The sequence below is a fragment of the Protomyctophum parallelum genome, assembly GCF_964188405.1.
Source record: "Protomyctophum parallelum genome assembly, chromosome: 6".
In the NCBI taxonomy this organism is placed as follows: domain Eukaryota; kingdom Metazoa; phylum Chordata; class Actinopteri; order Myctophiformes; family Myctophidae; genus Protomyctophum; species Protomyctophum parallelum.
The window spans coordinates 10,527,303-10,542,754 of record NC_139701.1 but is presented as its reverse complement, the minus strand read 5'-3'; the positions used below and the strand labels follow the sequence as shown (position 1 = coordinate 10,542,754).

Below are 15,452 nucleotides of genomic sequence, written 5' to 3'. Positions count from 1 at the left end.
CGAACGGCACTAAAGCGCAGCAAGTTGCCGCATTGAACTTTGCGAAGTTCGGTAGAGCCGACTCAGCCCCATCCGAGTTGTAACCCAATAGCATGTAATCGTATAAATAATGTCAAACCCGATCTCACCCAAACACAGTGAAATAGCACTCTCTCTCTCTCTCTCTCTCTCTCTCTCTCTCTCTCTCTCACTCTCTCTCCTCTTCTCTCCCTCCTTGTCCTCTCCGTAGTGTCTCTCTCTTTCTCTCCTCCTCCCTCTGTCCCCTTTCTCTCCTCTTCTTCTCTGGCATGCAGGCATATCTCTGTATATCTCTCTCACTCTCTGTAAATCCTATCTCTCTGTAAATCCTATATATATATCCTATCTCTCTGTATATCCTATCTCTATATCCTATCTCTATATCCTATCTCTCTATATCCTATCTCTCTGCCAGTAAGCATCAATCGGCCACTGTTCCACTCTGCGTCGTGCACATGCATGCGTGTGTGTGCATGTGCGTGTGTGTGCGTGTGCGTGTGCGTGCGTGCGTTTGGTCTGTGATTCATACCCATGACTCATGTGTTTAAGGAGGAGACGGAGAAAGACAAAAGGGAATGAAATTGGTCTGGGAAAAGGAGAAGTAGATTGAAAGTGTCAGGAAGAGAGAAGAATTGTGTGTGTGTGTGTGTGTGTGTGTGTGTGTGTGTGTGTGTGTGTGTGTGTGTGTGTGTGTGTGTGTGTGTGTGTGTGTGTGTGTGTGTGTGTGTGTGTGTGTGTGCGTGTGCGTGTGCGCGTGTGCGGGCGCGAGAGAGATATAAACAGTGGTGTCATGGTGATGGTGTGTATTATATAGGACAGATGGAATTAAGGTAAGGACTTAAGGCAAGGTGAGAGTGAAGTAGAGGATAAGAAGAGAGGGAGCTAGTGATGCTCTATAGCAGTAATGAACTAGGGAGGGAACAAAAGACAGTGGATGGATGGTCCCATTGACAGTCTGGTCAATTGATGCACAATGATTTCTATTTATATTAGAATAAATTTGCGCGACTGTAAAGACGGGAGTGGGGAGGAGGCTCGATCACTTCCGCTTTATCGCTTACTCATGACAGCTCTTCCGTTTTTGGAAATTGCGAGAGTCAACAGTCTGGTAACGCAAGACTACTCTCACTGTATAGTCACTGTATCAGTGGAGCTCTGGGGAAACAGTGGGGAAACAGTGGATACTGGTCTGGATAGTATGCGATACTGGTCTGGATAGTATGCGATACTGGTCTGGATAGTATGCGCAAACTGCGCATATACTCATTCTGGCGTGACTAAACTCAAACTGTGAGTGTTCACTCAGCGCATTAGGACCAGAGTCCGTCTGTGTTTAACCTATATCCAGGTGTACCAAAATCAGCTCGAGAGCGCCCCGTTTTATTAGTACTATTTTTAATATTAATTAACTCCATTGTAGAGGAGCAAGTATTTTCTTTCTTTGGGCCAGGTGGCATAACTTACAGTAGCCACCATGTTTGTTTCACCAGGTTGTCGTGTTTTATGCAGGCTCTATTGATGTGGCCCAGCCCCATTGTATGCACTTTTCACTTCAGAATTTCCTTTCTGAGAAAGCAATTTCACTTCAGAATTTCCTTTCTGAGAAAGCAAAGCCTGGAAGTCATTCTGAATTTCAATAGCCTTTCCATAAAAAAAAAAAGGCTGTTGAGCTGAATAGAATATTTTACGTCTGCCAAATGCTTTTCTCCTCCTGAGTCTGTATTACACAAGACGGTTTCAAACGAAATCACTGACAGAACTTGCTATCTCAGGTGTACGTACTACGTATACTGTTAGCTCTGTGGTTTGGTGTGTAGTTCCTTAGTGTCTACTCTTATCTTTATTTAACTCCTCCAGAGGATTTGTTCTCGCGCAGCAGAAACCTCAGCCGGGGTAAATATTGTTGAGGTTTCATTTATGAAGCTCGTTGTTTAGACATGAGTTGAAATCCCAGACTGTAACTGTCGAGGTGGGAATATATTTCTCCCTCGTCTTCTCTTCTTTACGGAGGCACAAATTGATTTCCTGCTGCTGGTCAATAAAAGCAGCGTATACAGGCTTTGAAGCCTGTAATATTTTAGTCATTGAAATTCTCTGGTGTCGATGCTGTCATTATTATAGTCTGGACTCAGTCTGGACACTCGAAACTCGAAAGTTGTTGTGCAAAGTGGAATGCCAAATCGTCAACCGATCATAGTTGTTTGTAACTCAGACATCAATGCCATTTTAAAACATTCTTGTCGTTGGATATGGATTGTACCAAATCACACAACACTCGAGAAACTTTACTTTTGAGCAGAATGGCCTTTCCCTTGAAGTCTTGAACCCCAGAGATTGAGAAATACACTAAATAAAATTCAAAACAAAGAAATGAAAACATAACCTTATCAATCTTATTTTGTTTTTCTCCTTCTCTCTTATGTGTTCCCAGAAGCCAGTCAGAAGATCTCTGAGAGCATCTATAGTGGCCCCATGAGGCAAGGAACTGAATTAAAACTTTAAAAGTGTACTTGATGAATGCTTGTTCATCATTCATAATCATAACAGATGATGAACCTATTGAAAATATTTGGACTCTGACCCTTTCATTGGCAATGGCCGGCCTGTTTGTTCCAATAGGAATGTACGTAAGATGGCACTGAGGCAGTCTGATTCGTCAAGCCCAGAGACGTGTTTCAAGAGGGCCAATCCCAGCCCCAACATGAGACAGAAGAGAGGTGAGTGGTCATCACATTTTTTAAAGGGAAAAAAAAGCTCTATGAACGTCGTAGAGAGACCGTGTCCTAAAATATCCCTGAGTTCTTATGTCATGATTCCTGAAAATGTCATGCCAAAATGCATCTATATAGATTCTATATAGATGCATTCTGGTTGAAAACCCATGACTCTCACCACGTCACCATAACTTCCAAACAAGGTGAAAGATACAAAACAAAAAACAAAAAGTTATAATGTCTGTTTTGAACAATTCCATTCTATTAAACCTTTGTTATTTTATCTATGGTAGTGCCAAATGATTCTGTCCTCATTTCTGACATAACCAAGCATCTCATTTGGAATATATACGCTTCTAGAGAGACTTTAGATGGGACAGCACAAGGTAGTAACGGAAGATTATACCTCCCGGTGGGGGGTAATGGAAGGGCGGGGCTTGGAAGTAAAATCTGTCTCATCTGCTGGGCGCTCTAGCGGCTTTTATTTTGAAAAAGTCCGGCGACACGTTAAATGGGCTTATACTGGGATGGAACCTAGTCTAGAAGAACCTGTTTCTCTAGGTTAACATAATTACACTGGTCCTCTCTGGCACGCTCTACTGTCTGCAACAGGGGCGTGCACACATAGACATCAAAGGGGGCTTCAGCCCCTGCCCTTTTAGCCGTCTATAAAACAACTGCCCTCTTCAGACCACGAATGTAGCATTTAACTACATGGTGAAAGAAATGCAAAATGCCACTCCTCTCCTATCCATGCCATGCTGGAAGGCAGCCTTCAGGAGAATTGCCCCCCCCCCCCCCCCGAAGTCTGTTGAACTTGAACACTTAAATCCATGTCATATACACACACATACATACACAGATCTGCTATTTTCGCTATTGTTTTTTTTTGTTCAAAAGTGCCCTCTTACGGGATTTGAGCCCCTGCCCCTCTGACACTCTGCACGTCCCTGGTCTGCACCATGTGGTCCAGTTCTCTCTCAACTGGCTGTATCTGTGACCGTCATGTGTTCCTTACAGATAGGCCTTATATCAGCTGACCCTTCAGTGTTCACTGGCATTGAAAGGTATATGAAGAGACAGACGTACTGTCGGACACATTGGACGGCTGGACGCACACACATTGCAAACATTGATTTGTGAACCATTATGTTAGTGTGCAGTGTGCACAGCATTGCGTGCGCGTGTGCACAGCATTGCACATATGCACACACACACACACACACACACACACACACACACACACACACACACACACGCACACACATACACACACACACACACACCAGGTTTGCTGCCACAGTGGCGGATGAGATAGCAGGTACGATTTCACGCTAGTAAGAGCTCCTTCGTGCCGCTTCCCTGCGAGTAGCAGTGAGAATGTGTGTGTGTGTGTGTGTGTGTGTGTGTGTGTGTGTGTGTGTGTGTGTGTGTGTGTGTGTGTGTGTGTGTGTGTGTGTGTGTGTGTGTGTGTGTGTGTGTGATGTGTGTGTGACGTGTGTGTGTGCGTGAAGCCAAGGCTGAGTGAAGGTGACAAGAGGAGTGCACCTCAGTCAATTCCCACAGTCTCCAAGGAAAACACCTCTTCTGCCTTTCTTTCTTCGTTCCTTATGGGGGTTCCAAATGCACCCTTACAGGTCCTTGAAATGTAAAAGTTGAACATGCATGCATACAGCACACACACACGCACACACACACACACACACACACACACACACACACACACACACACACACACACACACACACACACACACACACACACACACACACACACACACACACACGCACACACACACACACGTATTGTGACAGGGTAGCAATTACCATGTAGCACCCCTTACTAAAATGTTAAATCCTGAAAACTAACTAGCCGTTGTAGATCAACTGTATGGCCTATTTTGTGCCTATAACCGTTTTTTGTTGAAATGGAGATAATTTCCAGTTCTTTTAGCACAAGCTAGTCTGGTGTTAGCCGAACCAAACATAGAGTACATCCCTTAGCTTGGAGGGAGCTTGTTCATTGTTAAACTAACTTCATCAGTCACCATTTGCATTTATAGGTTTTGCGCCTGCGGTCCTTGCATTGCATTGCAGCATTGCATTGCAGCCCTATTTTGTGTAGGAATTTAGTAAGACCAAAACCTGAGCATGGAATCAAATACAAATATAATTTCCATTGGTACAGAAAGTAGATAAGTACAGTATAGGCCTACTTACAGTATAGTACAGTGGTTTTCAACCAGTGGTCCTTGAGGGGTTTCCAGGTGGTCCTCAGCTAAATGATGTGTAAGGTTTTAAAAAAAGAAATTACGCCCTCAAGAGTTAAATCATTGTTCAACATCTGCATTATTTATTTAATTTACAAGAAGTCTACATAATTGGATAATGGAATTATGGACAAAATCCTATCCAACGATAACAAAAATGTGTTAGTTTTGGGCCAGCAAGTCTAAATGTCATCAAATGGTGGTCCGTGGCTCAAATGCTGAAAAGTGGTCCCTCCACTTTCCCTCCTCTCTCGATCTCTCTCCCTATAGCTCGCTCTCTCCTTCTCTCTCTCCACAGCCTTCCTCGACCGTGTCATCATATTGCATCACCCTAAACTTTTCCCTAAGTCTCTCTGTCTGTCTCTCTCCTACCCTTCGCTCCCTGCGTGTCCTCTGTGTTACTGTTGGCGTGGTAATGATGATGATGGTGGTAATATGGGCAGTTAGAAAGCTAATCCGCCACAGGGCAGGAGACCGAGGGGCGAGGCCTGTCCTTGAAACACAAACTCCTCATAAAGGAGCATACATCAACCGTCCCAGAAGGAAAATCAATCACAGCTGACACATTATGTGGCCACCATGGAGAGAGTAAGGCCTCAGCTTATGAGGCTATATAGAGGCTTATTTAAATGGCCCCGGCGTGGGCGGAATACGCCGGGACATTTGGGACGTTTTCAGCCGCTATACGGACTAGCTCTATAGCACATTGGCTCTCAAAGTGCGGCCCGGGAATCCCTATAGGGGCCCTTGAGGGAATTCCAGGGGGTCCCCAGCTAAATTATAGATAGTTAGGAACCAAATGAACCCCAGGGTTTGTATCGCAACGGGTCCATTTGCTTTCATTTGTACACTCTCAGAGTTAAATTAACATTGATTTTACAATATAAATTGGGGTCCCAGAGATATAAATGCCATTAAATGGGTGCTCATATCAAACTGGGGGTCCTTGAAATTAACCCATTTTGGGCGGGAACCCCTTTTGGTGTTTTAACCCATTCTGACCTGAGATCAGATTCATACGAGGTTTCCGCCGGACACACACTGGTCTGATGAACCCATTCTGAACTGAGATCAGATTCTAAAAATAGCAGACCTACAAGCTCGTATCGTGCCACTCAGTGGCGCGATATGAGCTTGTAGATCTGCTATTTTTCAATAGATAAAGCATAACATGATGCTAACACCAAAATGGGTGCCCGGTCAGAATGGGTTAAACATTATGTTATAATTTAGCTATTGAAAAATAGCAGATCTACAAGCTCATAGCGGGCCACCGAGTGGCGCGCTACGAGCTTGTAGGTCTGCTATTTTTGAAAAATAGTGAAAACATTTATTTAGAAGATTTTTTGTAAGCTGTAAAAATCTTCTCTTCTGGGGGTCCCTGGCCTGTGTTTTCAAATGGAGGTCCATGCGTGGGCTTATACATGTCGATTTGTGGGTCCTTGACATGAAAGCTTTTGAGGACCACTGCTCTAGCACATCACATTTTGATAGACAACACAGCTGGAAACCCTGTTTCCCCCGTTGCGTTGCGGGGAGGAGGAGACACTGAACCCCGATATAGATGCATGACTGCAACAGCAGGGGCATCAACTTTGTTTATTTTTCTTCCTTTTTTTTCAAAAGTCAGTAGAGAGTGACAGGCATAAGGGGGAGAGAGATGAGGGGAATGATGTGCAGCAAATGATCCTCCCAGCCCAGAAATCAAACGGCGGATTCGCTGTCAGGCATCAGAGCCGATGTATGCACTCCACTTTCTACTATCAGGTTGCCCCAAGCGTCAACTTTTTAAAAAGATAGTTTGTCATTAAAAAGGGTAGCACTGCTCTCTGTCCACACATTTCCTGTCTCTTTCTTCACATTGTACGTTTTATTTTCTATAACTTATGTTAGGGCATTTTCAATGTTCAATTTTGAGAAAACTGTCACTGACAAACCCATAATGATTGACTATTGACTTGTTACAAGTTACATGGAGCTCTCAGATTTGGACCATTTATTTATCTTTTCAAAGGGGGCATTGAGGTGCTTGGGTCAGTGCCAGGGTCAAATGTGGTTCCGTAGCACATATAGTTCACCGAACACAATTGGCCATGTTTGCAGGAGGGAAGCTGGGAGGCCATTCTTTATCGCTGCACTACCGACTCCTCTACAGGATGTTCAGGGTGCATTTTTTAGCACAGGTTCCTAATAGTCCACTAAAAGGAACGGGTTGTTCAAATGTGCTACAATGCTACGTCCTCCCATTGTAGCTCTTTGCTGGCAGGTGAGAATAAGTGGCAGGCGATTCCATGTGTATCAGAGAGGAGGCATGATGGTTTTAAGATTCCTCCATGTGTATCAGAGAGGAGGCATGATGGTTTTAAGATCCCATGTGTATCAGAGGAGGCATGTGGTTTTAAGATTCCATGTGTATCAGAGGAGGCATGTGGTTTTAAGATCCCATGTGTATCAGAGAGGAGGCATGTGGTTTTAAGATCCCATGTGTATCAGAGGAGGCATGTGGTTTTAAGATCCCATGTGTATCAGAGGAGGCATGTGGTTTTAAGATTCCATGTGCATCAGAGGAGGCATGTGGTTTTAAGATCCCATGTGTATCAGAGGAGGCATGTGGTTTTAAGATTCCATGTGTATCAGAGGAGGCATGTGGTTTTAAGATTCCATGTGTATCAGAGGAGGCATGTGGTTTTAAGATCCCATGTGTATCAGAGGAGGCATGTGGTTTTAAGATTCCATGTGTATCAGAGAGGAGGCATGTGGTTTTAAGATTCCATGTGTATCAGAGGAGGCATGTGGTTTTAAGATTCCATGTGTATCAGAGGAGGCATGTGGTTTTAAGATTCCATGTGTATCAGAGGAGGCATGATGGTTTTAAGATTCCATGTGTATCAGAGAGGAGGCATGTGGTTTTAAGATCCCATGTGTATCAGAGAGGAGGCATGTGGTTTTAAGATTCCATGTGTATCAGAGGAGGCATGTGGTTTTAAGATTCCATGTGTATCAGAGGAGGCATGTGGTTTTAAGATTCCATGTGTATCAGAGGAGGCATGTGGTTTTAAGATTCCATGTGTATCAGAGGAGGCATGTGGTTTTAAGATTCCATGTGTATCAGAGAGGAGGCATGTGGTTTTAAGATCCCATGTGTATCAGAGGAGGCATGATGGTTTTAAGATCCCGTGTGTATCAGAGAGGAGGCATGTGGTTTTAAGATTCCACGTGTATCAGAGGAGGCATGTGGTTTTAAGATTCCATGTGTATCAGAGGAGGCATGTGGTTTTAAGATTCCATGTGTATCAGAGGAGGCATGTGGTTTTAAGATTCCATGTGTATCAGAGGAGGCATGTGGTTTTAAGATCCCATGTGTATCAGAGGAGGCATGTGGTTTTAAGATCCCATGTGTATCAGAGAGGAGGCATGTGGTTTTAAGATCCCATGTGTATCAGAGGAGGCATGTGGTTTTAAGATTCCATGTGTATCAGAGGAGGCATGTGGTTTTAAGATCCCATGTGTATCAGAGGAGGCATGTGGTTTTAAGATTCCATGTGTATCAGAGAGGAGGCATGTGGTTTTAAGATTCCATGTGTATCAGAGGAGGCATGTGGTTTTAAGATTCCATGTGTATCAGAGGAGGCATGTGGTTTTAAGATTCCATGTGTATCAGATGAGGCATGTGGTTTTAAGATTCCATGTGTATCAGAGGAGGCATGTGGTTTTAAGATTCCATGTGTATCAGAGGAGGCATGTGGTTTTAAGATTCCATGTGTATCAGAGGAGGCATGTGGTTTTAAGATTCCATGTGTATCAGATGAGGCATGTGGTTTTAAGATTCCATGTGTATCAGAGAGGAGGCATGTGGTTTTAAGATTCCATGTGTATCAGAGGAGGCATGTGGTTTTAAGATTCCATGTGTATCAGAGAGGAGGCATGTGGTTTTAAGATCCCATGTGTATCAGAGAGGAGGCATGTGGTTTTAAGATCCCATGTGTATCAGAGAGGAGGCATGTGGTTTTAAGATTCCATGTGTATCAGAGGAGGCATGTGGTTTTAAGATCCCATGTGTATCAGAGGAGGCATGTGGTTTTAAGATTCCATGTGTATCAGAGGAGGCATGTGGTTTTAAGATTACACAAGTGTGTGGCGAAATCAGGAAAATGGCATAATGACAATAGTTTTGAGAAATGGGAAAAATGGGTCCGTGACCCACAGATGAGTCCTGACATAACCAACCACATCCCTATGGAGCTGTCAGCCAGAATCACAAATAAGTACAGTGTATCCACCCTGTTCCTTTGGCTAAGAGAGTGTTGCGCCATGTGTTAGCTCTGTGTTTGTGCAAACACTGTTTTCATTTTAACAAGTCGACAGTGTAGTCGAAGTCTGAATCTCCATGAAATTCACTCTGCCATTCAACCATGCCTCTCACCTTTTTGTCTACCCTGAATTTCCATGTTCTTTCACTTCACAAGTCTAAAATTGCAGCTCTTGTCAAAGATGGCCCCGGTCGAAGAGATTGCAGAGAATACAATAAATCATCAAATTTGGTGTAACAATGAAATCCCATATTAATTTGCTGTTTCAGCAGACTGTGGGTTTTTGAACTAATCCTGAATTATTCCTGGGAGTCTTTTTTTTCCTTTTCAACGGCTCCAATAGCAACATCAATTATATCGGCCTAAGCAGCCTTTGTTCTTTTAAACTGTCTCAGGGCTGTTTAATTCCGTCGTTGCATTCAGGGAACGCTGAGTGACCAACTGAGAACCAACCGAGTCCATCTAAGAATGCAGGCAGGCAGGCAGGCAGGCAGGCAGGCAGGCAGGCAGGCAGGCATGCAGGCAGGCAGGCAGGCATTCAGGCAGGCAGGCAGGCAGGCAGGCAGGCAGGCAGGCAGGCAGGCAGGCAGGCAGGCAGGCATGCAGGCAGGCAGGCAGGCAGGCAGGCAGGCACGCAGGCCAGGCACGCAGGCAGGCAGGCAGGCAGGCAGGCAGGCAGGCAGGCAGGCAGGCAGACAGACAGACAGACAGACAGACAGACAGACAGACAAATGGAGCAGAACCAGTCCATTATTTTTCAGAGCGCCAGCACACCAGAACTTAGGGATGGGAGGAGTTGCAGAAGGCGAGGCAGTGATACGCAGGGGAATACAAGTTTCATGGATGGATGGATAGATGAAAAGTTTAAACCAATGAATTATTGGTATACTCTCTGGTTCTCTTTTTTCCCATCTTAGAACAGCATTGTATATTTAGGCTTTTTTCGGTGGCCTGCCTTGAACTTGATGTATACTTGACTGTTCCTTGGTGTTGCACACCAAAAATAGCAGATCTACAAGCTCACATCATCGTCTGTTTTCCGTGCATGACACCACCATTTTTATCCCACAATTTGTGTAGCCCATTTTCTTTCCACCCAGTGTCAATCTGTCTAATGTAATCATGGGCGCTCGGCGACACTCCCTCTGCCAACCTGGGGAGAGCACCGGACTAACATGCCTTTTTCTTACACATGACTCACATCTCCAACACTACACTGTGGAAGTGTACGGTCCGGTTATACTGGACCAATTGAATGTTCACTGGTCCGTGAGGATATATATATGGGGACAGCATGTTCTCCTACGTTACTGACACCAACATTATACCACCTGTCTACTACATTTTAAACCAGCCATTTTTTTCTTCAACACACCAATGGGCTTTGTGTTAAGTGGCTCATTGTTGTGCCTCGCTCTGTTTAGCACACTGCTACTAATACCTTTCCTTTCATTTGCTCCTGTACTAAACCTCTCTCCCTATGTCCTCTCTCAGCCGACGCTTCAGCCGGAAACACGGCCGCTAACGCTAGGAAGCGCTTCACCTTGCAGGGACTGTCCAATAGGAGGTCTCTCCAAGCAGGTAACGCCTCAACGCCACCACCGTGCAGTGCTGCAGTCTTGATCATCGTTCAAAACCCTGTCTATATCATCATCATCATCATCATCATCATGTTCTTCTTTTCTTTTTTTCTACATTTTTATCCCACGATTTTGCAACCCATTTTTTACACCCAGTGTCAATTATCTAATGTATTCCTGGGCGCTACACTTCCTCTGCCAACCTGGGGAGGGCAGCGGACTGACCTCATGCTTCCTCCTATGCATGAGGAGTCCAAGCTGCTCATTTTCACCTGACAGGGGGTAGTTTCTCCGGCCGAATGTATCGCGTGGAAGGAACACGTTATTCCGACCAGTTCCTTTCCCCTCCATCAGGCGCCCCGGCTGGCCAGGGGGAGGTAGTTTTAGAGACCAGGATTACTGCATGTTTTTTGTGAGGGTACCTACCCTATGTAGGGGACACGGGAGAACATGCAAACTCCACACAGAAAGGCCCTTTCGCCAACCCTGCCTCGGGCACTGATGGCGCAGAGGAGAGAACACGCCCCCCCCCAGCGGGAATCGAACCCAGGACCTTCTAGCTGTGCCCCCATCATCATCATCTTCATCTCTACCATTGGCACCAGTGTTCTCACTGTCATCTTCCTCATCACCAACACCATCGTTATTGTGGTCGTCACCATGAACGTCATGGTTCTTCATCGTCATCATCATCATCGTCACTATCCGTGTCAGTCTTGTCGTCGTTGCAACATTGTTCAACACATTCACCATAGAATCACAGTATAGATCAATTATCCTCTGTCACGTTGAGAATGATTGCTGTCATCTCAACGCTCCTACAAAAAAAAAAGAAACCATTCTCATTTTGTTTTAAGTCGTTTTTTGGCCGGTGACTTTCACGTCTCCATCTCTTGGAAGCCGTGCTTCCTGCGGCAGTGTCTTCTTTCCTTTTTCCTCCACTACGTGGCGGTGCCGTTGTCATCGTGCTGCCCTCGCTGCGTTCCGGCGCCTCGGGCGGCTCACCCACATAAAGGCCAGGTCTCGTCTCCCGCCCTCCGCCTCCCCATTCAGGCCTTTATCTATTCTATGTATGTCAGTAATGTCTATTTGCGACCAATCCTCGCCACCGAACCTGCAATTTAGGAAAGAGACCGAACATTGAGAAGAGGTAAGACGGAGAGAGAGGGAGACAGAGAGAGAGAGAGGGGGGGGGGGGGGGGGGGGGGGGGTGATAGCTGCATGGGCTGGGGAACAGCAGGTCTAAATTCCCCAGCACAGTGCCGCGCTAAATGTCAGCCACTATAATATTCAAGCCATCTTGACATTTTGGAAGCGTATTAACATTTTTGGAGGAGGACCGTCCTTGATTCCAGACGCCACCTTATGTTGTAGTGGTCAGGGCAGTTTTCAAGCCAACGTGGAGCCTTAGTGAGACAATGAGAGAGCACCAGGGGTGGTGTGGGGGCATAGTTAGGCCTCGGGCACGGGGAAACATTGAGTTTTATTGTTTCATTTCATAATACAATGTGATGAATCACTGGCAAACACAACATTGTCTTTATCTGGAATAGAGCGTGACGTTATGCAGGAATGCCTACTGAGTGGCAAAAAACACTTTCTGGCCTTGACAGCCCATACATCCAAACAGAAAAGTCCTATCTGATTGTATTATACAACGTTAAACGACGTTAAAGTCACTTTGCCACTCACTTTGCCACTCGTTTTGCCATTCACTTTATGCATGCGCATACCCTCTATAAGCATACACATGCAAGTTGCATACTTGCAACTTGCAAGTATGCAACCTACAAGTTTCATTTTTGTCTTGAAAATCTTTCATTTTCAGCGAGCGACGTGACCATAATATTTATGACAATTTATACATTAGGTTGTAGAGCTGCGGACACACTCATATGAGCGTCTCCTTCACTGTCCCCCACCAGATGGAGATCAATGGCGGTCAATGGCAGGTGCCTTCGTCATGGCTGCCTGCCAAATAAATAAACTTCCCATTTAACAATGCTCCTCCGTGCGACACCGCCTCCTCCTCAGAGCTGCTTATGACCCAAATCGATGAGAGCGATACTTAGACTGTTAGATCGCTGGGGTATGGATTGGATTCAAGCACTACTCTGTCTAGGTTGGGCACTTGTGAAGTGAAGTTACACAAGTGTGACTTTTACAGAGAGAAAGTTGCTGACACATTCCTGTCCTCAACCAATAAGCTTCTCCTCTGAACATTGATTGATTCATTGTTGAGTTTCTTCTGGTTGCTAACTCTGCTCTTATATGCTCCGTGTGCCTGTCCTCACCCATCCCCTTGCCTCTCTCTCTCTCTCTCTCTCTCTCTCTCTCTCTCTCTCTCTCTCTCTCTCTCTCTCTCTCTCTCTCTCTCTCTCTCTCTCTCTCTCTCTCTCTCTCTCTCTCTGGGTCTCTCTCTCTCTCCTCCTATAAACACCTGCTGGCTACAGAACCTGCTGCTAAGGAAACGACAGTCTCGCGTCGCTTCTCTCTTGCCTCCTCTCTCACCTCCTCTTCCTCGTCCTCCTTTGCCACACGACGTGCAAAAGGTACCGGGGCGTCTCTGTCCTGCCCCCCCCCCCCCCCCCTCCCTTTGTCTTGTCTGTTGGTCTCTCTCTACCTCCGTCTGTTTGTCTACCCCTTCCTTCCTCTCACATTCTTCTATTAAGTTCATTGAGGATCTGTGCGCACGCACATGCACATGCACATGCACGCACGCACATGCACACGCACGCACATGCACACGCGCGCGCGCACACACACACACACACACACACACACACACACACACACACACACACATTTTCTCTGTCTTCATTTGGAACTTATGTAACGCGTAAAATTAGCCCGACATGGCCAGACTAATGTCACCTGCGTAGATAATAGTCTGGGATCTGTCTGTGTGGCACCATATTTGCATACTGGTTCCTGATTGGTCCCTCACCGCTCGGGAGGGAGTGTAATGTAATCCAATCACAACTCACAAGAGAATCCAATCACAAGAGCTTTTTTGCAATGGCAGATTTGTCTGCATGGTTTCCAGGTTAACGTAAAACAACCTTGAAATTGGTTTCTTAAACCAGAAAAAAAATCACAGGCTTAATTGATACTATTATTAGTCGAAAGACCATTTAAATGTAATCGTTTCACTATAGCTTTAATATAGATTTTTTTATTAGCAACACTGTCTCTGTAATGCTGTCTTTGGATGGCCATGCCAACAAAGAAATTAATTGAATTCAGGAGAGAGAGAGAGAGAGAGAGAGAGAGAGAGAGAGAGAGAGAGAGAGACACACAGACAGACAGACAGACAGACAGACAGACAGACAGACAGACAGACAGACAGACAGACAGACAGACAGACAGAGAGAAGCAATTTTCTCATTAAGTCCTCGTCATTTATTGACTTAAAATGTATGAGATGGGTTGAGGAAATCAAGTCTTTGCCGAAAAGCTAAACAATGTAACAGAAAGAAGAGAAAACACACACACACACACACACACACACACACACACACACACCGCTGAATAGACATGACTGTTCTCTTTAAAAGGCGGCAGCAGACGAAATAGGAATGTTGATAAGCTGACATTTTGGAACATGGGGTGACATTCAAAGCAAGTTCAATTCACTATCAGAATATATAGATGAAATGCTCAAGAAAGAAAGAAAGAAAGAAAGAGAAGGAATTAGAAGGACATATTAGTGAACACACTCTTTTATTTTTTCCTTTTGTTCCTTCTCTACCAACAGACCAAATGAAACTGAAAATGCATTGTTCCTATTTGTACCACCTGAGCCCTCCCCTCCGCACACACGCACGCACTCACTCACGCACGCACACACACACACACGGTCACACGCACACACTCTGAAAGACAGACATTTATACCATACACATTTGGTGAATGCCTTTATCTACAGCGACAGTCTCACACAAGTGTGATGCCATTTTGATAAGACCTTTTATCTCCCTAATATAAAGCCTTGGTGTACTCAACATGTCCGGGTTCACAATGGGGCTCTATGGGCTGGCAAGTATAGACTAAATGGGCATTTCATTGCTATTGTTGCTACAGTGCACTCACTGTGCTGCCTAAAACCCCCAAATAAACACATTGCTCCACTTGTCTGTGATGTATCCGTGCATACATATCTTTGGTTCTAAGCTTTTGTTTACTCGTTTCGTGATGCCTTTTGCCCCCCCTCCATTTTTCCACCCTTTTTCCTTGTTTTGTATCACATTTAGACGATACTGAACCGAACAATGATCTCTTAGGTGTTTTTAAGTTGCAATGCTGTTCATGTTTTCCTCTTTAAACGTTGTCTTCTGATGAACTAACTCACTAACGCTGATATATATATGTGGGTCCTTGCATGCATCTCCTTCAGCAGGTCCCCTGTCTTCTAGCGTTAAGCCCAAGAGACATGAGATAAAGAGTGATCCAACTCCCTTTGGTTATGAAGGTACAGAGGCATGCAGAGATATACAGTAATACAGTATATGATGCACAGACTCATTGCATGCTTGCTCGCTCGCTCGCCCTCCATTCTGTG

General features: G+C 45.0%; 1 protein-coding gene across 12 annotated transcripts in view; it reads left to right on the top strand.

The window, feature by feature from the left end:
• The window catches only part of mcf2l2 (MCF.2 cell line derived transforming sequence-like 2), a gene marked incomplete at its 3' end in the record, with an annotated part of 133,596 nt that overhangs the window by 106,055 nt on the left and 12,089 nt on the right, over positions 1-15,452 (top strand). For 7 of the 12 annotated variants that reach the window (XM_083767700.1, XM_083767695.1, XM_083767694.1 and 4 more), the window contains 3 exons: positions 2,450-2,495; positions 2,638-2,735; positions 15,288-15,362. In XM_083767700.1, the coding sequence (XP_083623826.1) occupies positions 2,450-2,495; positions 2,638-2,735; positions 15,288-15,362 (219 nt within the window). The remainder of the gene's footprint in view (positions 1-2,449; positions 2,496-2,637; positions 2,736-15,287; positions 15,363-15,452) is intronic. The other 5 variants (XM_083767690.1, XM_083767696.1, XM_083767692.1 and 2 more) reach the window with 2 other exon arrangements.